Source organism: Chinchilla lanigera, unplaced genomic scaffold (assembly GCF_000276665.1).
Source record: "Chinchilla lanigera isolate Chin_1 unplaced genomic scaffold, ChiLan1.0 scaffold00004, whole genome shotgun sequence".
Taxonomy (NCBI): Eukaryota; Metazoa; Chordata; class Mammalia; order Rodentia; family Chinchillidae; genus Chinchilla; species Chinchilla lanigera.
The window spans coordinates 21,156,833-21,181,236 of NW_004955405.1; the positions used below are offsets into that span (position 1 = coordinate 21,156,833).

Genomic DNA, 24,404 nt, shown 5'->3' on the forward strand with positions numbered 1-24,404 from the left:
TATAGGGACTAATTTAGAAATGAAACCTTTTTAAAGCCTTAAAAACCAAGGTTACAAGGGAAAGATTCACAAGATCAATAAATGGGATTAGAAGAGAGATTTGATTTCATCAAATTCCCATTGTTTGTAGGTGATAATTGTTTCTCAAAATTCAGTGAAAAGGCATTAAAGAAAATTGAAAGTTAGAGTATAAAATCAGGGTGATTGTTGAAAGTAGCAATAGTTTATAAGGCTTTAGAATCTCCTATTGTAATCATTTATATATCACTTTATTGTTTCAGTTTTTTTAATAGTGGCATTCATTTCTTCTAGACCTCTCTGTTAAGTTAACCTGAATATATGAGAGTATCTTATCTCAGAACTGTTAATATGAGTTCTGATACCAGTTGTTTAAATGGGAAACCTTTCATTGAAATGTTACAAAATGTGTAGTGTTACATTAAACAACTTTAGGTATTTGTTATTTGTGTATGTCATTTTATATCGCTTTCTCCTTACTTAGACTACTTATATGATATTTATCATTGAATGATTTATTCCTCAGATCTTTATTTTGTAGTTCACTGTATTTAAATATTTTTCAGCATTATAAATGGTGTAATAATTTTGGTCATATCTTCAATCTCTTTCTAAGTATTAAACTGAGATTAATTATTAAAGATGCTTTTGTTAAAAAATAATGAATGAGTAAGGTAGTTTTGAATTATAGGACAATTCTATCTTTGGAAACAAACTCAAATTATTTACTTGAGGTAGCCAGCTTTCACTGGAGTTACGCAGTGAGCGGAGACGCCTGACCACATTTCCCTCCCACCTGTGGCTCTCTTGCACTGCTGTTTCTCTTGCCCGATTACACCTTGTGTCCAATGCACTTTTTCTTTCTCCTTTCCTCCCCGCTCACTCCTACTTCAAGCTACGAATGGTTGTATTTGTGCTTTAAAAATGATTTGTTGGTACAAAATTCAGAATTTGTTTTTATCCATCATATCTTGTCATGTTTATCTTTGTCAAATTCTATCCATCTCTGTGTCTATTATCTATTTACTATCTATCTATCTATCTATCTATCTATCTATCTATCATCTCCCTTGTGTGATTTTTTTTTTTTTTTTTGTTTTTCTCCGGTACCGGGAACCGAACTCACAACCCTGCGCTTGCCAGGCAGGCGCTTTTGCCACTGAGCTAAATCCCCAGCCCCTCCCTTGTGTGATTTAAAGGTGGTCAATTATATGACCAAGTTAGTGAGTTAGGAAGTTACTATAACTTCTAAATTATGGTTTTATGTAATCTTATCTTTTTCCCAAGTTCAAGAACTTTTACTGCTCTTTCTGAGTAGAATTTGAAAGAGCAATTGATTGGTTTGCAAGATTCTTAGATAACAGTGAAGCTTTACAACATTTTATTTTGCCAGGACGGACCTGAAAGTTAAAGGTTAGTGGTGCCAGAATGTGATATTACTCTACAATTAAAAGTCTGGCAATGTATTTCATGAATTATTTGAGTAAAGTCTGGTATGAATGCTTTTAAAATATTGAGGTAGTTAATGTTATGAATTTAGCATTTTTGTCATCAGATATTAATGAGCATTCTTGTGTGACATTGTCTATAATTTCCATCTTTTGCTTTTATTTCCCTAATTCTATATATTATTTTCTTGTTTCTTACCCTTTTATGTCTCTTTTTTAATACTCAGAATAACTTCTCTATAGATTTTTGTTTTCAAGATAACTTTGGAATGTAAAAAGGGACATTATCACCAAACAAAACAAAACAAAACAAAACAAAAAATCCAATGAGTTACACGTTTTGTTGGGTTGAGAAAGAGAGAAAACCTTACAAGATCTTAGGATGAAGATCCCATTGATGAGTTTTAAAGTAAGAAATAACATAATTTGTGTTTAGAAGGTCCGAGTCCCAGTTAGGAGTACACTGTGGTGCTCTCACTTTGGCCTTTGGGCTGGAACAAGGGCAAAGAGATAAAGAGAGATAGGTTTGGAATATGGTGCTTGCTAAGGAGTGGATTACGGAAAGGAGAGTTTCTCAAGAAGAAAGGGTTACATAGTATTACCATTTTCTGAGGGTAGTGTAAGTGGAGTAGAAGTTGTTTTCTTTAGTTTGGGCGAAAATAAGAAGTCAAGAGTTCTGTGTTGTGCCTTTTGAGTCTGAGGCGCTCAAGAGAATATGTTTAACAGCCAATTCAGTTAATGACTATGGTGGGAAAGGTGAAGGAGGGGTCAGTCATTAGCATATATTAGTAACGTTTAAAATCATGAGCGCTGCAGAGATCAGAAGGGTCGGAGCAGAGGTAGAGGAGAGTGTTACAGCCTCCATCAGTCAGATGAGGTAGATGAGAAAGAGCCTGTGAAGAATCCAGTGTAGCGATTTTGTGCAACATGTAAGAGTGTTTTAATAGAACTTGTACATCTTTAAGAGATACTGTGCTTTGTGAGTTTTTAAAAACATTATATTTAGTCAATCTTTGGTAAAATTTCAAGGATCATTCTGAATCACGCAAGCCAGTCTCCATGATGTTGGAGTAGTTGCCAGGGAATCCTTCTAGTTGGGTTGGTGGTGCCCATCCTTTGCCTTCCTCCCTCTGCCTTTTCAGGGCATGGATCTTTAAAAGTCACTGCATACTTGGTCAGGTGGGAGGAGTGTTCCAGAACATTCTTATAACATGGGTGTCCTTTGGCCTTCCTCTCAGGAGCTTTCACTTGAAATAAACAAATTGATTATTAAAGTCACGTTATTGTGAAAAGTTGTCATCAGCGAAAACGATTTGTGGTTCTCATGAGTTAGTAAGTGTTGGTAAATGTGGGATATCACTGGTGTCAGTGACAGCATGGGAACCCACAGGAGCCAGATTTATCAGTTCTGTAAGGAGACTCAAAACAATGAAGTGAAGACTAGCTAACTGCTCTTACTGCTTGACTCTGACCAGAATCTTGGCATGCCACCGCTTTTTTGATGTGACTATTTTTTTCCCCTCAATCTAAATTATGCAATGAAAAGAGAGGAGCTATTAGGTCTCTCCAGTACCTCACACATTGCTCAGTTCTGTATCACTGTGTTATCATTTTGACCTAACACAAGTCTGGGAGAAAAAATTTTGAGTCCTTTTGGTAGAGGTGAAGGTGGTGAAGTTTTGTTTACTGGGATTTTAGACAGAAAAAAGAATAAAGAAAAGATACTCATGAAAAGTCAAATATGAACTGGAACTACAGTTCTTTTGAGGATAAAACATACTTAATATGGAAATGAAGTGATGTATTGGAGACATAATGATATGTTTTAACTGTCCATTAAAACTGTTTCATCTGTTAACGCAAAGTGAAATGTTCCTCATGCTGTATTGATGACAATTTTTATTTCTCTCTCTCTTTTGGTTTCAGAGGAAGAACTTGTCTCTTTTTCTCAGCATTAGTTTGTTAACTTTCTGGGGAACTTCCCTTTTGGGTGCCCGGTTGTACTGGATGGGAAACAAACCACCAAGTTTTTCCAACTCCGACAACCCAGCTGCGGATTCGGACAGCCTCCTGGCTCGCACGCTTACCTTTTTCTACTTGCCCACAAAGAACCTCTGGTTGCTGCTCTGCCCGGATACCCTCAGTTTTGACTGGTCCATGGATGCTGTGCCTCTGCTGAAAACAATCTGTGATTGGAGAAACCTACACACTGTGGCCTTCTATACTGGACTCCTCATGCTTGCCTACTACAGTCTGAAGAGCCCAAGCATAGAAAGAGAATGCAATGGGAAAGCTGTCACAAATGGCAAGCAGAATGCAAATGGACATAGCTGCCATTCAGATGTGGAGTACCGGAACTCAGAAATTAAGCCCAACTTTGCCTCCAAAGCAGAAAATGGCATTAAAAAGAATGTATCACAGACAACACAGCTCCCTTCTACAGAGAACATTGTTGTTCTCTCTTTATCTTTGTTGATAATACCCTTTATTCCTGCTACGAACTTGTTTTTCTATGTTGGCTTTGTGATTGCAGAGCGAGTATTATATATTCCTAGTATGGGCTTCTGCCTCCTGATTACAGTGGGTGCCAGAGCCCTTTATGTCAAAGTCCAAAAGCGCTTTCTCAAGAGCTTGATTTTTTATGCTACAGCTACATTAATTGTTTTCTATGGACTCAAGACTGCGATCAGGAATGGAGATTGGCAGAACGAGGAAATGCTGTATAGGTCAGGGATAAAAGTGAACCCAGCTAAAGGTAATATTTTATTTTATGCCTTTGCCTGGAGAGTTTATACTTTCATCCTTTGTGCATCTTTGCTTCTTGCTTGAAATACAATATTTCAGAGGCGACCCTTTTTTGCATTATCTGTTTCTCTCATTCTTTATATTTTAAGAGATGTACAAACCAATTCAGAGTCATATCCAGCATTATGTACTTTCAATAGTAGTATTTTCTCATGTATGAGTATGTGTCCAGAAGAATTAGAACTATTATTGTTTAGAAATACTGACTGTCATTCAGAATTAAGAAAAATAGTTAGTTCCACATTTTAAAATGCTGGTAATGGGCATCATATAATGAAATTCTGGTTATCTCACTAAAGTTTGTGCTAGGTTTTCTGCTTTCTAAGAATATCATAAGAAAATATTCGAATTTCAGGTAAGGCTACTTCTGAATCTTGGACTTGTGTCTCCAGATGTCAAAGTGTGTACTTGTTGGTGTGAGGTTAATGTTAGCTTTGCAGAGGTTAAATAATCTGGGTGTTTCCAACCTCTTAGTACCTTTTTTACTTGAGTTCATAAGTCACTTAGGAAAATGAACTTTTCACTATAGAATGAGAACATTGATTATATCGATATGCTTTTGGTTTAGAAAATTATGTTACCAAATATCAAAGTTGATAGGCAAAATTGAAATTAGTTTCTTTGAAATAAAAGTGAATAGCTGAAATTTGTTACCATGGGTTCCTTTGCTTTAGGGAATCTACTTTTTTTTTTTTTTGGTTTTCTTCCAGTACCAGGAATTGAACTCACAACCTTGAAGTTGCCAGGCAGGCGCTTTGCCACTGAGCTAAATCCCCAAGCCCTGCTTTAGGGAATTTAAACAATGCTGGACTCTAGACAATGGTTGAATGAAAATAAGTACAATGTTAGGGAAGATATGTAGCAAAGAGTGCCATATAGTACTATTCTTCATAATCACTTTTTTATTTTTCCTTTAAATTACAGTTGCTTGTACAGCAACTGATCTGAGATTCTTCTAGCTTCTTCCACACAATTCTATGTCAGTATCCAAATAATGGAAGTGGAGAATTGTTCCAAAAGTTACAAAAAAGACATACTAATATACATCAGGATATACATCCAAAGATCTAGATACTCAGAAACAACTTTGGCATCCTTGTCTGACTAGTGCCAATTAAGCCAGGAGTTCACTGAGCAACTACACATTTCCTTAAGCCAAGAAACTAATTGTAGATATAATGCGTGGTAAATTGAAGCAGTTTTAATGGAAAGTAGGAGCATTAAAATTGAGCTAGTGCAATAGCATATAATTCTTCAACTCTGAAAAATCATTGCCATGTGGCTCTTCTAGGCAGTGAATACTCAAATTTATTGAGTGCTTGAACCTAAGTCTTGATGTAGTTAAAATGGTTGCAGTTGGCTTTTGCAGAATGCTTTTCATCTTGTTTCTCTCCACTAAAGATACAAGTACAGAGAGCAAGTTAATGTTTCCAAATTATGTTCTGTTGATTTAAAAAAAAAATACGTGGTATGGAATTAAAGCAGCCCCTTGCCCCAGAATGTTATTTGCATCATAGTGTTGTTCTGAGGATTTATTAAATTTTTTAGTTAACATCAGGCTAAGCTTCTATTACAGACAGCTAAGATCAAATGGGTTTAAATAAGATAGAAGCTATATTCTTTGATGTGACAATCTAAGCATGTGTAGCACAGAGCTGATAAGATGGCGCCATGAATTTTGGGGGTCTGCGCTCCTTTTTGTTTGTTCTCTTGCCATCTCAGTGTGTCACCCTGCTGATGTGGTCCAAGATGGCTCATTATCACTTCAACACTTCAGCTGACAGGAAGAGGGAGAGAAAGGGCAAGTGGTGGGTATACCCATTCTGAGAGCATTTCGCAGAAATTGTACACACCATGTTTGCTCACAGATCATTGTCCGCACCTAACTACAAGGAAGGCTGGGAATTGTTATCTTTGTTTTGGGAAACCAAGTATCCAGCCAAATTGAATTATTCTGAAAGAAGGGGAGGTGGATGTTCTGATACCAATGTGTAAGTTAGAAGTCTCTGTCTTGGAGTAGGTGAAAGCATTTTGTAAACTTATAGGCATTCCTCAGCCTTGGTTAGTAGTAATTCACTCAGTTATAATCCTGAACATAATATCTTGGTGACATGGTTAAAACTGTTCTATCATTTCTTCATCTGCATACTCAAAGAGTTATTAAGAATTTGCTTGGTTTCTAAAGTATATGCATGTCTCCCTCGTAATGCTTCAGAAGTGTTATAGGTTTTAGGCACTCCAAGAATAGCATTAGCTAGGTGAATGTGTAACTGACCAGTATTATGGTAGGTCCTTCGAGATATGAGAAGTTGAATTTCTGAAACCAGCTGCCTAGCGTGCATCACACCCAACTGCTTTCCATATGTATATATCCTTTACTGCCTCAGTTAACAACTAGGTTTTCCAGCAGCTCTGGAGTTCATCCATGACCCTGTCCTCCTTTCCCAACCCCACATCCATGCCATCAGTAATTTTCTGCTCTGTCTTCAAAAACACCTCCAGAGCTTAACCACTTTTTACCATTTCTACTGCTACCACCATTATGCAAGCCACTGTCATCTTTCTTTTGGGTTGTATGTCATTACTTCTCTCTGACTGATGTCTCAGCTTCTACTTTCTTGCCTTTTCACGTGCTTTGTAAATTTTTTATTTCAAGTCAGGCATGATGAATTTTGTACGCAAACTAAGGATTTAGTGTGAGGTTTTATGTTAACCTGGTTAGCAGTGGGACTGCATTTAGTGTTTGCTGTAGTCCTAGGAGTCAGGTGTCCTTGTTTGGATTTTGTTGCTGTTTGTTTTTGTCTTTGTCTCTCTTGTTGACTTGCATCATCTTCAAGGACTGTGAGTTTCCATTTGCATCACTTTCAGCTGTGAGCCACTATTATGCTCCTGTACCCTATGTATACGGCAGTAGGCAGTAAAGTATGGCAGAAAAGTTCTAGTATCTCACAAGTAAATCTCAGCTTCTCGGAAATGACCATAAGTGCTTGTTACTTTCCCTCTGTTGCCTTTCAGATTGAGACAGAAAAGCTAAAGCAGCTGGAATGATAGGATGTTCTTCCTTCTCAGCCTTGGGACTAGGCTTTGAAAAGGTCTTTTTCTAGAGGGTCAGTCTTTGGATGGAAGATGCCGTGGACTGACTCCATAAGGTTTATTCTTCCTCTGCCCCTTGTAAGAGTCCTACAATATGTTCTTGGCTCTCAAGGATGAGAACTAAAGCAGGTGGTCAAAGTCAGCGGTGAATTGTTGCTAACAGTTTGCCTCCCATAGCTCCTGCTCCTCACCTCTGCTGTAAGTGTAGATTTGCCAAATTTCAGAATGGTGGTTCCGTCCCTGAGACTGCAGCTCACTGTGAGATATGTCATTGATTCTCAGCTTGTTTCTTATTATTTTTTTGGTAAGATTGGGAATGATGAGATGCCCAAGCTCCTTCCCTACTGTATGACCGGAATCACTACTTCCACCGTTATATCCCTGGGGTCCTTTTTGAAATACATGTCAATGTGTATAGCATTCCACTGCCTCCAGTCAGCTACTGCCTTCTCATTTCTTTCAACGTAAAGCAGAACCCTGTATGCCTACTAGTCTTTCCTTCCTCCACTCTAGCCCTGCTTGTCCCTTTGATGTGCACTCTGTGTGCCAGATGAGCTTTGGTCCTTCTTGCTTCTTCTTGGAATGTGTTTCCTCAGATGGTCTCAGCTCCTTAGTTTATATGATCAGTAAGATGATTTATAAAATTGTCTACTCTGTTAACAGCTACCTCTCTGCCTCTTCCTACCATTCCCTACCCTCTTCCCGTTATTCATGTTTCTCAGAGCACTTACCACGATTTGACATACTGTTGTTTCTGTGTCTATGTGTTCACTGTCTGAATGCTTTGTCATCATGCCCTAAAACATACAATGAGAGAAAGCAGGTGTTGTGGTTTGTGTTTGGATGTTCCCCCAAGGCCTCATGAAGCCATGGGGCAGGCTTCTAGAGTTTTTAATTGATCCAGGACCAATGCTGGGATTATGGGTGTGAGTGCTGCACCCTCCCTGGGGCTGGTAGCTTTCACATAATACAAGGGAGGAAAAGATGCTTGCTCTCTGCTGCTCCTGTTTTTTTTGCTCTTGCTGCTTTTGCTGTTTTCCACGTCCATGAACTGTTGCCCTCTGCCATGTGCTACTGTGCCTTGGAACCAGCCAAGCATGGACTGAAACCTCCACAAACTGTGAGCTAAATAAACCTTTCCTTTCTTAATTTGGGGTGTCAGGTATTTGGTCTCAGCATTGAGAGAAAAATAACCAAGACAGGAGGCATTTTTAGAAAGATACCTATATGCAGTAATGGCAGCACTTGGTAAACAGAAGGCATGCAGTGAAGAATATGTTGAATAAAAAATGTTACAGTTATTGTCCTGCTCCTTAAGGAATTTAAAAACCTGGTTAGAAAGTGAGTGTACATTCATAAACAATGAAGTAACGGTGTGAAATGTTATGCTGCTAATGTACCAGGAACTGAGAGATGCTTCATTAAATTGGAAGTAGAAGTTACTCCAGGATTCCAGGACCACTTCCATTTTGATGCAGGCAAAACTCTTTCAATCTCGATTCCTTATCTTTTCTATTTATAACATGCTAATAATAATTCTGGCTACAGGAGACGGGCAGCAATCTTCCTTAAGGCAGATTTTTCTTAGTCTGTTATTTGAGCCTAGCAAAAGATTAGAAACCCTTTCATGTCAGTCTTTTAGAAGGTTTTCTGAGATTACAGATTTAGTTAGTTTTTAAATTTTTCTTCCTCTGAAAGCCTTTGCAGATTTTGGAGTGCTTCAGTCGAGCACGTGCGGTGACAGAATATGATTTTAAGCCTCATGAAGCATTGTACGTGAAAATCCTGCCTCCAGTTATGGGTCCTTAGACAGCTGCCAGTCATTAACTGATTGGATGCAAATGAGGATGGGTAAGGCCTGTCACAGTGACTCTTCTGCTAATTTAGGGCTTAAATTTGGGTAGTAAAGAAATGATAGCTGATTTAGACTATGCAAGCCGCAAGTCCTGTCTCATTATGTAGTTGATAATGTCGGGAAAATATTCTACACAGTTGATTACTGTAGTTTGCTGATTTCACAATGACTCTTTGCATTTTTATGCTTAGCACACAGGAGCTTTTCTGTGATTGTCTTAATGAGCATGGCACATTGTGTTTCAAATTTTTGTCCCTTTGAAACAACACATTTATCAACCACATTCATTAATATTAGCTCAATAAAAGCACTTCTTGGCTCATCCCAAAGCAATTATGACCAGTCTTCTTGCTTAGTATCTGGCGTCTTCTAAATTCCCTTGTGTCCTTATCTCTGTATGGAATTTGGCACCATTAATTTCTGTTACTATGGCTCTTACAGTATTAGTCAGTTTTCACTGCCTCTCTCATTTTCCACAGTAGAGCTGTCTCATCTATGTTTTTTGTTGCTATCCTAAATTGATACAGTCCTCAGATTCTACCCTGAGCCTGCCTTTACTACCCCTTCTATGCAGTATCTAGAGCATGCGTGGTATTCAGTGGGTGAGATAAATGAATCTTTGACTTTATTTGTACTGGGAATCGAACTCAGGACCTTGCGCTTACCAGGCAGGCGCTTGTGCCACTGAGCTATCTCCCCAGCCTACGAGTCTTTGACTTTGTAAGTTAGGTTCCTTGTAACTTAGTTTCTGTGGGGAATCTGGCAAGCTCTCAACCTCACTTCTTTTCTCTAAAACCAGCTACATACAAAATTCCTTATTAATTAAAGGCATAAAATCACAGCCTAACAAAGTTGTCATGGATCAATAAACTACTGAGCATATGAATTTAAAAGAGAAGGTAACACATATGCTAGCATATCGGATACACAAAAAGACACTTAAAGGTTCAATATTCAATCAGGTCTCTCTTCATTTGGTTTAGAGACCATATACTTTTTAATTGCTTGAAAGTAATTTTTAAAAATAAAAACAATTAAACAGGATTAATCCAAGGAAAATTTCATGAGCTAAAGTTTGTTCATAGTACTGATTGCTAATGTAAATAGGGGAAATCTAGGTATAAACAGTGTATATGGAGTGGTACATATTTTGCAAAGATCAGGTCGATTCCTCAGGCATGGTACATTCATCCTCCCCAGCGCAAATTATATTCCTCTAACATAATCCATTTAGATATAGAAAAACAGACACAAAATAGTCGCTTCAGCTCTGCAGTGTTTGACAGTTTTTTCTCCTTCCTGGAGTACTATAAAATTGATAATTCTGCCTTAATTTCATATAATTTCAAGTTTCAAGAAATAAGTTTGTTGAAGGAATATTACTTTCTCTAGGAAAGAACTGAAAATTGAACTTAAATCTAAAGCTCTAAGCCATGTTAAAATTAACAAATTAATTGTGGATTTTACGGTCTAGGCTCTAATTGAGCATCCTCCTTACTTTGGTGAATTGTAATTAAGGAGATAGCTTTGTAATTGTATAATGAATATTATTGTATTCCTCCAGTAATTTGTCATGGTACTTCTAAGGGGATGTTAGAATTTTTCAAAAAAGGCACAGATTTTTATAAAATATAAAGTTTCCTAATAAAGTTAGGAAGGGAAACCACTATAGCACTTTGTTAATACTGGGCCAAATTAAAAAGCTATAAAAACACTGATTTTAATTTTTAGCAGAGACATAGTAGAAGATGATTAGTTCTAAATGAACCAGTAAAGGTCAATTGAGAAAATAAATAGTAGAACGTTAACTCAGGTTTCCACACAGTAAAGGAAATGTGTGTTTCATCTTCTCACTCTATTGAATTAAAAAAAGAAATCATGAGGGTGACCTAAACGGTGACAATGTCTCATTGACTAAACCTCACTAAAATATTTTAAAAAGCAGATGTGTCAAACTATTAAATTAGTGTCCTTTAAAAGTATTTGATTCTTGAAGAAACTAAGTGTAGTCATTTTTCACTTGGGATAGAGTATTCACAGAAGTTCAAATGGATATGGTTTCCTTGTCTAAGGAAGAACTAGTACGTAACACTTCTTATGTTGCCCCCCTCTAATGACTATAATTAGTTTTGTGCAGACCAAAAATATCAGTCTACAACAAATTGTTGGATGTATTGATGACCTTAAGTGTTTCACATTACCCTTAACAAAACTTTTATGATCTTTATGGGCTTTTGAAAACTCTCAATCCTGGTATTAGTAATACGTTAGATTATATTTATGGAAATATGTACTCAAAAGAAAGTGATATTAGCATATGTTTAAAAGAACTACAAAGTTAAGTTATTCTGCTTCCCATGTTAGTTTTTTTGTTTTATAAAAATGCTGTAACATAGCTGAGGATGGTGGAGCATGCCTGTAATCCTACCACTCTGGGAAGCTAAGGTAGGAAGACAGCCTGGACAGTTTAGCAATTTAGCCTGACTTGGAAAATAAAAAAGTTCGGATTGTAGCACAGTGTGTTTATTTAATCAACATTTCAAATTTATTTATGCCAAGCTGTACATACTATATTGTAATATATTTTTAAAAATCTATATTGTAACTGTAATATAAAATCTGTTTTAACTCTTTAGCCATTAGATGTAATACTGCAGCGAACTTTTTTTATCATGGATGTTGTAATATCAAGGAAACTATTTTCTCTTTTTGTGTCGTCTAAATATGCTGGACAGTCACATTTTCTTGTTGGTTTGTTTCCAGTACAGCCACTCAGGCTCTTTCCTTTCAGGGGGCCATAGTTTATGTAGCTTCTGCAATCTCCCCTCCCACTTGGAGCCAAAACCATAGCTCATCATAACTTGATAGATATTTGTAAGTGAATACCATCTTCAGAGCTTGGTTTCCTATTTCTGTGGAATTTAAAGACTTCAGGCATTGTGCTTACCTTTGTACCACTTAATACTTTTGTTCAGAAAGGCTTGTTTCTTTGTATCTAGCACTTTTGTGGGTTTTGTATAAGGAAGGATTCTCTGGACATAAAATCTGGTATCTATGAAGGCACGAGTATGTTAGAAGTTAGATTTGAGCATAGAGTTGTTTTGGATCATAGCAAATATTTTGAAATTTTTACTTCTCCTTCAGCAAAAGAGAAATAAGCTGTGAGAATATGCTAAAAAGTATGTCACAGTACTATCATGTGCAAAATCAAAGCAAAAGTATGTGACCCTTATAAAGCACAGAAGGGTAAAATATGTTCATTTCTTGCTGCCATATAAAGTTACAGATGATGCTGCAGAGCAGATTTCAAGAGGACATGTTTTTACTTTTAGTCCTATTACACATATGCATCTATTTCAATCATGAATTTAAAAGAAAATTCCAGATAAGTCTAAAGGGATTGTGGAAAAACTGAGACATTCACATCATATAATTATGGAAAAAGGGCTGGATGTGACAAATGTTTATGTAGAGCTCTGTGAAACAATGGCTGAAACGAAGTGTGAGCCCTATTTTTATCTTTTTTTTTTTTGGTTTTTCTCCAGTACCGGAAACCGAACTCACGACCTTGCGCTTGCCAGGCAGGCGCTTTTGCTGCTGAGCTAAATCCCCAGCCCCCCCTATTTTTATCTTCATGAGTAGGGGTGTTAAAATAGAAATCTCATCTTTCTAGCTTTGTGTATCAGCGCTCAATTTTACTTGTGCTTTAAAATATATGATTAGTACCATCCAAGAAGACTAGCAGGAACATACATGTTTTGTGCTTACTAAAACTGAAATAGTAAAACCATCACCATTTTTTATTTTAAAGAATATTATTTTCCATGTAAGAAAACATACTTATATTTGATTTACTAGTACACATACACACACACACACACACGCGCGCCCACATCCCTAGCTGAGTGCAAACAGGTATGCCTTCTTGAAAGCAGAACTATGTGTATTAGATGTTTTGCTGTGTCTTATATTTAAGGATTATAATTTCCAGTAAGAGTAGCTGCAGCTCTGAACATTCCGTCATTTTTAATGGCATAATTTAGTGCTTTATGCCAAGCAACATGAGCTGCTTTATTAAAATTTGAATATATCTTTTTTGAAACATTATAAGAATACATTTTAATTATCAAAAATTTCTCTCTAGAAGTTGTAAGTGTAGAAAGAACTGAGTTAGCTATGCAGTACGTTAGCTGAGAGGTTTTGACAGGAAGAGATTACTGATGTGTCAAGCAAAAGGTTTTCTTACATTGAGCGGAATGGCAGGGGGAACTAATAGCCTTGTTATGTTTGGGGCTCTGTGTATTGGAACTTGGAGTTTATGTAATAAAGTCACCTAGTAAGACTGTCTGTTCTTCCTTCTCCTTCCTTAGGATGAGAGAGAAAAATTTCTGAAATATGTGTATCATGAGATCACCAGGAAAGACAAGGTCTAGAACATTTTGAGATATTTTCTGTTTTACTTTATTACTTAATCTTGAGCTTTACAGATAAACTCTGGTAATTTCCAACAGAGCAAATCCTTCTTATGTTTTGGATCAGTCTGAATATTTTCTAACGTTAGCTTCAAGTCATGTTCACTCTAGGGGCTTAAGATCGAGTGGTATTGTCCGTGTTCGTGTAAACATTAAAATAAATTTTAAGTAGACCCAAGTTCCTGGGCCTATGTAATGAAAACCTTGGCATGTTAATTACTGTGCTAGTGCAAAATCTGAGAGTTCTCTTTGCAGTCACTGGAGTGCTTGTAGTTTCATACCTTGGCTTTCTGGTGCAATTGTAGAAGCAGGAGGCTCCAGGATGCTTTAGCCGGAGGACCATCATGCTTTGCTTATGGGTGTTACTGATTCCCACCTTATTTTCAAATTGAGCCTGGAAAAGATATTTACTTTGAGGTTTAAAGTTAAAATTTAGGCTGAAATAATAAGGACACCTCAAAGTAAATATCTCTTAACTCCATATCATTTTTAATGTCCTTGCTTTGTTTTGTTTGTATTTTGCTATTGTTCTTTTTTTGGGTATTATTTTCTTTAAAAAAAAATTAAAAAAGTATAAGGGGGGTAAGAATTTTTAGATTGAATGAACATCCAATACATAGAAATAAAATATATAAAACCTACAAAAAAAATTAGGCTGAAAGAAGTATATCTAGCACTACTTCTGATTATTTGACAGGAAAAATATGGCTTCTCTATGGATTTTAATTATTCTGACTACAGAATATGTAAATATTCTGAATAACAGCATTATTCAGTACTCAGTGAATGGGTCATATAAATTTATACTTCTAGTTTCACACATCTGGTTATAATTTCTAGTTGGTAATATTCATTGATCATTTAGTAGAAATATGTGTCCAATGTGTGTGTTTGGTACATAAAGGTCCTTTAATGGGCCCTGTGAAAACTCTTGGAATCAAATCTAGTTGAGACGGAAGCTGGAGGAGAGTGAGCCATGATTTTAGTACACTGAACCTTTCTCATTTTGAGATGTCTCTTGTTTTTTCCTATTTATGTTGCTTTGCGCTTTTTGTACTAGCGCTTTTTAATTGCTTGGAACCAGAACTTTCTGAGTTGTATAGTTAGACTGTTAATTGAGCAGAATCATTCTTTGTTTCAGTAGCACACTTTTAAATGCATGCAGAATTGCCTCACACGGAAGTATTCGCTGCAGTCTTTCAAGATCCTTTTGTTTGCTTGTCCTGTACCAGCACAGAAGGCAAAGAAAGTTTATCTCCCTTGTTGAAAGTATAAATAACTGAAAGTATAGAAGAAAATGCTTTAAAATGACCATTACCCAAGATTTGTGCTTATAGAAAAGGTCATTAATATTTACCTTTTAAAATCTCAGAGAATATCCATAAATAATTGTTCTTTTCATTTGTGTGTATGTTTTTCTATTCAAGAAAATACTTAAGTTTTGAAATTTACAGGATTTTTTTGTAATTTTTTTTAAAATTTACTTTTTCCCACAATACATCCTACTTTTATTGTAAGGCTACTTTTTGTAGCCTTAGCTATTAAATTGGTCAAAGTTACTGCCAAAGTTAGTATATACAGATTAACATAGGATATAGAATCTGGATGGACTATATTTGAAATATTTGGACACAGATTTTTAAAACAAGATGAAATGTGGTCTTTAGGATTTGTTTCTGTTAGTCTTAAACTTGGCTTCTAGACTTTTTAATATCACTTTGGATTATGTTTTGTTGTCCTACATTTGCTTGACTGTGAAGTTCTCAGTAGAATGCTGGTACAGGAGATACCATACAGAAGTATTTATCTCACCAGTTATGCTTTTATATACAGTATTATATTTATGACATACATCTTTTCTATACAGTTCTTTTCAGAGAGCTGGGAATCTATTTAATGTACTTGCTGTCACTGGAGTTTAGTTTAGGCAAACATTATTATAGCCATTGTACAAGCAAAGGGAAGACACTTAATGAGAAACAACATGGTAAATACCCATTGATAACTCTAGTTTTCCTTACAATAGGTCGTCACAAACTCTCAAAACCTCTGGTTGATCATTGCATAGTGGACATATCGGTACCACCTTATGGAACAGTATGTACAGCATACCTGCCCGGGGTTTGCCCTGCATTACATATTTACTGACATATTGCTTTTACAATTGCTAATAAACAGGAAAATTAAATAATTTTGTTGCATATATACAAAACTAACTAGTAACCGGATTACTGCTAAATGCAAGTTTTGGCCCTTTTATTTGATGTTGCTACATCAGAGTTCCTCTGGAAACACATGGTAGGAAACTGACCTCAGTCTTATTTGGCCGAGACTCACCCAAACAATGAGTGGATTCCACTGTGAGATAAAGTAGATTATGAGCTGATTTGGATGATAAAAGAATGAAGGATATTTAGGGAAAAATAAACCTTCTTAGTTTCCCATAGACTCATTTAGAAATCATGGAGTAGTGCTCCAAGAACTTAGCCTTTCTAATGGTTCTTCAGTTTTTAGACCTGAACCAAATTCAAACAGTCCCAACTATTGCAGACGCAAACACTAAGGACTTCACAACAATTCCATTCCCAGTATGTGCTCAAAGAAACCTCATAGACACTTTAGGATTTATCGTCTAAAATGTTAGTTGGATGATTTCGTGGGCTGTGAGGTAAGACACATAATTTCTAAAAAGCCGTTACTGAATTGTTATGGACGTTCTAGAAACAGGATCAATACTTATGATATGTTAAGGTGTATAGTCACCACATGACATTACTCACTACTTTTGACAGTGTGATTGGCAAAAAAAGTATGATTGGTATGATTTGAAGAGAACCTCAGTGCTTACTGCTTCTGAATTTTCTTGTCCATTAGCCAGTCATTATGTTTGAAAATGCATTTACATTAACTGTTTTTATTTGTAGTACTAGATATAGTGCATCAAAAATTTTGCAGAAAGAGCACTGCTATTAGGGATAGAGCAGGTAAGCTTTGATGGCAAATCCATGTAAAAATTATGCATAATTGAGGAACTACCGAGTGAAGACAGGTGAAGGTGAAATCCAACGTCAAGGGCAGTGAGCAATAACAGCAGCACGCCTGAGCTATAGAAGTGGTTCACAGTTGAAGTTAGGAATATGACATAGTTTCCAGACAGTCAAATGGTGAGGAATGATACATAAAGATACTAAAACCAAAGCACACATACTGGGCTGGATGTGTGAATATTGATTGCAGTGTGCACCTGGATATTAATAGTAACTGACAAGGTTTTCAAAACAGTGCTATTACTTTAGTAAAATACAAGTTTCATCATCTCATTTTTAGTGTTTTTGTTGGGAATTTAGTTTTATAATTGCTTGAAGTGACCAAAAGTAGGGAAGAAAACTTACTATATTATAAAATTATATAATTATATTATAAAATTTGTGGATTACATGTAATTATAATTTTTCTACAATAATTATTAACAGTAATTATTCTAGAATAACAATTATTCTCAAATAAATATTCTGTAATTATTATAAATGAATCATGTATAATCTTTAAATAATACTCACTTTTTCTACTTAATATTTGGACTGAAACTCTTTACTCACTTGACATGATGTGCATTTTCTTCTGATTATCTAAGGTACAATTACTTAAGGGAAAACACATTCTTGTAGACAAAGGCGTGTATTTCTCTGGAATCTTACGCTTTTTATGCTTTTTTACCTTAAAGGGAGTGCGAGCCTAGGAAGCTTGACCCGCCCCCAAGAAAGTCTTTACTAGTAGATAAAGTGAGACAACACTGTGATAAAACAACAACATCTCACTCTTGCATTTACATTCATCCAAATTCCAGGAAGTTAATGGCTCTTTTCTTCTCCCTTTGCTTCCTTTCCCCTTCTCCATAGGGATTAGAAAGTTTAACATAATTAACTTTTATATTAAAGTTGTACTTCTTAGATAAGTTGTACTTATCATTAGTTTGGGTAATACCATTTGCAGAACACATTTAAAGTCTAAGTGGTCCATAGTGGTCAAAGACAAAGGCTTTTGAACCAGAGAGAACTAACTTTTAGGTGTTTTTAGCCTTTTACATGGTCACTTTTTTAAAGCATAATGTCCTTCTGTACTACCAATAGGATGATAATACAATATCATTTGTTAGAAGTAAGAACGATTGTATGGTACACAAAATTTAGCTATAAAGCGACCTTCAATTTGAATAGAAGCAGTTCTTGAGTATATCATGCAGTAGCCTGTTAGGCACAGATAAATAGCTGTTCTCTTTTGCAACTTGTTTGAATAGATTACTGCCTACCTTTCAACTTTTGCCCCATTCTGGAAGTATGATTCAGGTTTTAAGCAGGGAACTCAAAGTTGGCAAAAACAAACTTGAGAATTTATCCCCATATTTAATACAGGTGAGTGCTTGAATTTTGGCAGATGCTTATCTATTAGGCAAGATTTCAATAAAAGGAGTAAAGACATAAGTTAAAATTCTAAGGTGAAAATAAATTACAATTGAAAGGAAGAGTAAAGGATAACAGTCTCTATATATTTTGGTGGCTGCGTTCATTTTACCAGTGAAATGAAAATGCCAAGATGCTATCCCAAACCAGCATGACTACTCTGTATTTCTGAATGTTCAGTAGCTGTATATTAAATATTAATAAGTTTCATTTATCCTTTTGGCTAATTTTTCAAAGACTAGTGTATGCCAAATCATAAGAAAATGATTATAACTTCTTTTATGATGTGGTTATATATGTATTTAGTATCTTCAAATTTTCAATAAACTAAAAAATCCTTGAAAAATCATTTGCACATTGATCTTATGAAACATATCAGAAATTCAAAAGTACCATGGTAACTTTACATCAAATTTGAATTTCCTCTATAAACTTAAAAATATGTATTTGATAAGACTTAGAAAAAAATGAGGTATTTATTGCTTCAGAACACTTGATATTCTTACAGAGAGTTCACATTTGATTTTCTCTCTAGAACAACTTTAGCAGGATGGGGCTATTTAATTGTTCTTCTTCCTTTCAAAGAATATAAAATAAACCATTGCAGATTATGGACTAAGTCCAAAAGGAGCTTTCATTTTGAATTAAGGTCAAGTTTCCTAGGAAGTGGACACCTTTTAGATGTAATTGAATATTAGTGTGAAGGGTCCTTGTGATTCTTTTTCCTTTGCTGATTTTAATAGAATAATTTCTTTTTTCCTTTTGAAAATAAAATAACTTTACAGATGAGATTCCCTTGAGTTTATCCAGTGGTATATAGAAGCATCTACTTACCTTCCCTTAACATAGTCATGTATGCACCATGCCAGAAATGAATCATATACTTGTTAAACTATTCTTATTTAAAAATATCTGCCACATGTAAGGCGTCTTCACAGCACCAAGAAGACCTTAATAAATATACCTGAGCCTGCAGTACCTATGGACAACAACCACTTGTTCACCATGTTGGGTATGTTCTCTTCCCAGTGTAACAGGAAAGTGTGACATTTAATATTCTGTTCCCAAGAGATATGAAACCCTTAATATATTTTTTGGTGTTAATTTCTCTCTGGTCTGGAAAATATACCATGGCTATTCTTTTTTTTTAGTGTATTTTTCATTTTAAAGAAAAGAACTAAATAATAAAAACAATGGCATAAAATTTCAGAACAAGATTGTAGGAGAGTGACAATGTTCGGTACATTGTGCATTGTTATTTTCAAAGTAGTTGCTTATAGGCCAGACGTGGTGATGCACACCTGCAATCCTTCCACTTGGGTGGCTGAGCCGGGAGGACCTTTGTGAGTTCGAGACCAGTCTGGGTTACAAAGTGAGTTCAAGGCCAGCCTGAACTGCATAGTGAGATCCTGTCTCAAAAAGACAAAAAACAAAATAAAACAAAAACAAAAACAAAACCCCAAAAATAAACCAAACCAAAACAAAACAAAACCCAAAGTAGTTGCTCATAATAGAAGATATAGGAATAAAAAAAACCAATCAAGCAATATAGGCATATATCTTTCCTTTCAATGAGCTAATAGCAATTAGTAGTATATCTATCTTGTGTGTGTGTGTGTGTGTATATATATATATTTCCTTTTATTTTTCTTATTTTTCCTTTCCCCTTCTTTTCTCCTTTCCCCCATTCCAGTTACTCTTCCCTTTCGAGCATTTTCTTCCCATTTTACAATATCTTTTGTATATTTTGGGTCTTATTTATTCTTTCAGCTTCTTACATTAGGGAGACAATATGATGTTTACACATAAGAGACTGATTTATTTCATTTTTTTTGTATCAGGAATAGAACTCAGGACCTTGAACTTGCAAGGCAGGTACTGTATCACTGAGTTATATCCCTAGCCCTTGGAAAACCTATTATGAATATGGGTACTGCTGGGCATGGTGGCACACACCTGTAGTCCCAGCACTTGGAAGGCTGAGGCAGGAGGATCACCTAGTTTGAGACCAGGCTGGGCTACAAAGTGAGCTCAAGGCCAGCCTGAACTGCATGACAAGACCCTGTCCCGAAAAGACAAAAAACAAAAATATATGGGTACCAGGCAGATTTATTTTGTTATGGCTGGGGGTTTTATTTGTCCCTAGCACCTCTGAAAGGGCAACTCATTTGAATAATTTTATTTGGTTTTCAAATTCTACTTTAGTTCCCAAATTACATATGTAAACATACCAAGTGCTATAATATGTTATTCTATTTTGGGTTCAGACTAAATATTGGTAAGGTAAGAGTCTTATCTCTAACTACCTTCGGATGCCTGGGGGAGACATCTAGATCTCAGTATTAACTTGGTTATCTGAGGAGCTAATTGCCATTTTTTCTCTGTAAAATTGGGCATTCATATGCCTCGGATACTCTCATTAGATTACATACATGTGGAGCACTGTCAAATATATAGCAAACTTTAAATAAAGGCGAGCATTATCACTATTTTATCGTAACTTTTTATCCATTTGGTTTCTCCATTTTCCTTTGTTCTTGTCCCATATAGGTTATCATAGTTTTGAAGCCCCATGAGAAGCATAGCAGCACTCTCCAAATTAGAGCATCCCTTATAAAATATATTTGTATAATAGGAATGAAATGAGTATTTTGAAAATGTGGAAACTTCATTGGGAAAAAGGCTTTCTAAATTACATGGAAATTTTAGGACAAACTGATTACATTTTTTGTTCTTCACATGAGGGCCTCATGTTATCTTCATACCGTGAAGTCTGAATTGCGTGTGTCTGTATCTGTCCTTTACTAAATAACAGACCCTTAACACCTGAATATGTCATTTAGACTTCATTAGAATCTGTTGCATGACTGTGGAGGATTTTATTCCAAAAAGCTATTACATTGCAAAGATCACATCAATGAAATGTATGGGATCACAAATGTAAATTATATTAAGTATTAACAAAAACACAAGATCTTTAAGTTCAGGTGGTGCAGTTTTAAGTACCAAAGTGAAAATTTGCAGATAATTCCCTACATCTGTTTTAAATTGTCTTACTAGAAGAAAAAATTTGATGTTAAAACTCTATTCCTTAAGTAGGATATAGCGTAATCCCATCTCTATTTTAAAAGTACAGGGACCCTGACCTTAATTTTCCTTTCTTCCCTTCCCTACCTTTCCCATGTTTCTGCTCCTCTGGTTAGGGAGTTGTGTTCCTTGTATTCCTCTTTTATTCATGCCATAATTCTCTTTTATTTCTATGTCTAACTTAATGTTCCCTTTGCATGCTAGCAGCTGCCGTGATGTATTTGATTTGTATCCTTATCTTTATCATGTACCCTGGTGAACTATGCAGTGATATTGTGAGTAGGAGTCCATTTTTACTATTTAAAAATGTTGTTCTGCCACCATACACTCAGGTTTTTGATTGTCTGTAGGCTTTTATAGTCCATTCATGTCACAGTGTTTATATGGTAACTATTGGTCCTAACTGCTGCATAATAATTCAGAGAATATATCCCGTATGGTATTCACATGTCGATCACACACATCAGTTATTTCTCACTGTGGATGAGCTCTAAGATACTTTCTTTAAATGCCCTCTGACCTGTTCCCTTAAAGATTGACAGTCAGTGTTTACTTTTGACCTAGCCAATTCCATTTGTTGGTTTGACTGGGAACTGTCAGATGGCAGAACAGAATATCTGCCTCCGGCCATATTCCCCTCAGCTCAGAGGCCCTTCCCCTATATGACACGAGCTCTTGGCTTTGCCTCTTGTTTTTATTTTTTCATTTGAGTGTAAAAGATACTCCATTTCTGTAACTTGCATTTTTCTGAGTTACTGAGAAATTTATAAATTTGTGTTCTTTTATATTAGTTACAATTCTTGGTATTTATTTTGGCTTTGTTTTTTGTAGCTTTCCTGTTTGTGACCTTTGCTCACTGTCCCTACAGGATTCCTTACCCTTTTCTTGGTGCTTTTAGGTTTTCCTTAATGACTTATCTTTTTAATTTTTAAAGTATCTTCTGATGTGTCATCCCTTCTTAATATTATCCATAGTGTCCTTCAATAAATAGAGCCCTTTATTTTTCAAATTAGAGCAACTTAAGATCCTGAAATCCATGAGATTTTACCTTTTGAATTATATATGGAGCTTTTTAAAGGAGTCTTCTTCCACTGTATAGAAATATTTTCTTCCATATTCTTGTTAGCTTTACCTTTTCAAATTTAACTTTTAAAACAGCCTGGGGTTTACCTTTGTATTTGATGAATATGTTATTTAAAAATCCAGCTTCCTTTTTTTCCTTATAGATAGGGTATATTTTGAGTTCCTTAATGATTCTGGTTCTTTAGAATTCCATAGAAATTGTGGATTAATTAATACAGAATTGACATTTTCGTAGTGTTAAATTGTATCATCCATAAGCCATGGAATAGTCCTGAATTTTTTTTTTTAATTTTTGCTTTGGGTATTTCAGTAGTGAGGTCAGATAGGTGTAAAAATTTACAGGATATAATCTGGGTATAGAGGTATATGTTTATAATCCCAGCACTCTGGGAAGCTGAGGCAGAAGAATCACAAATTTGAGCCCAGCCAAATGAAAGGTGACAATATAAGACATGTGTGGCGTGTATAGTCACCTTTCCTTTCGATTTAAATAAAACTGTGATGTAGTTTTGCTTTGTTTCACTTTCTCATTGTCCTAGAGTAACTTTGCCCCATGCTGACGGTATGTGCACTAAGAGAAGATGGCTAGCTGGTGGCAGATTAGTTTTGGGTACCAAAGGTTGCTCCTTTTTTCTTTTTTCTTATCTCATCCAGAGGTAATTAAAATTGTTTTAAAACTATATGCTTAATTGGAGGATTTTCTTTCCCTGGGTACTTCGGGCAGTGACTTCATCATAAAAATGTGAGAGATTTCCATTTGGGACAGACATAGGAAGCAGTTTCGTATTGCAGCTTTGCCATAGGATGGTGGTGTTTATTTCTTTTCTAAATTGTTTTCTCACTTTCAGCCCTCTCGTGTGCTGCTCATTTTGTTGGAAACCATCCTAATTTTGTCCCTTAGTTACCGCAGATACCTTTCACTGGTCTTCCTTTTGCTCCTTTTGTTCCCATTCAGTGAGTACTGCTACCGCAGAGGAGTCAAAGTCAGTTTTTGAAAACATAAGCCATGTCACAAAACCCCTTCCCTGAAAATCTTTCCCCTGCATTGGCTCACAATGCCCTTTGTTCAGTCCTCCATATCCCTGCTCCTCGCTGACTTACCTTGTCTTTCCTTTTCACTTTCCAGCCACCCCCCTGACTTCTGTTCCTGGAAACTCTCCAGTTGATTTTTTGCTCTATTTCCCTTGCCTGGAATCATCAGCGTTTGCAAGGCTGTTGACGCCTTTAGTTTCTAGTGCTCACCTGCTTCCTATTCCTATGAAGTCTTCATCTGTGTTACCCTCACCCACACCCACACCTTGCCTTGATTTTTATTAATTGAAGTGCTTTACAACTCTCTGAAGCTAATGCATGTACTTGATTGAATAGATCCTGTATCCCTTCCCCTTTCAGCACAGGCTCCATGTGGGCAGGAACTTGACTATTTCATTTCAATACTCACTGCCTAGTAAAATTCCTGGTAAAAATAATAATTAACACATATCTGGATAATGAGTGATTATATTTGTGAATGAAATAAGTGAACACACAACTAATGGAGCTATATTCTATATAACCATTTGTGTGTTGACTACTAACAAGAGTTTTTTGTTTTAATATGATTTAATATTTGATTTTACTATCTAATATTAAGATAGAAATTCCTAACAGAAATGGTCAATTTGTTTCTCTGGAAATGAGCTGTAAGATATTCAATCAAAAGAAATCCTTTTTGTAATATTTTTCTCTTTAGCCCCAGTGTTCTAAGACTGTGGCTTAAGTGGGATAACATTGTAATGATGTTGTCTTGGTGATTTGGTTTATATTTGGATGCATTTCTCTGGAGTAATTTCTGTGTAAATCTGCTTCCATTTACTAATCCCACAATCAAAGCAGAATTTGGGGATAAAGTAGGTTGAAAACTCACCTGGGTATTAGAAGTTTCATAGAGCCATACATTATTAATTGGGGTAGGGTGTGTTAGATATAAAATACACATGTGGTGTTACACTTACTAAGTTTGAAGATGATTATAACATTTTACTGTCACATTTCCTTTTGTTGACTTAAGAGTTCAATTTGACAATATTTAAAGGTGTTTTAA

General features: G+C 35.8%; 1 protein-coding gene across 1 annotated transcript in view; it reads left to right on the forward strand.

Moving 5' to 3' along the window:
- Nucleotides 1-24,404, forward strand: part of Tmtc2 (transmembrane and tetratricopeptide repeat containing 2) — a 388,104-nt gene that overhangs the window by 186,997 nt on the left and 176,703 nt on the right. The window contains exon 3 of the mRNA XM_005374399.2: nt 3,393-4,221. Coding sequence (XP_005374456.1) covers nt 3,393-4,221 — 829 coding nt within the window. The remainder of the gene's footprint in view (nt 1-3,392; nt 4,222-24,404) is intronic.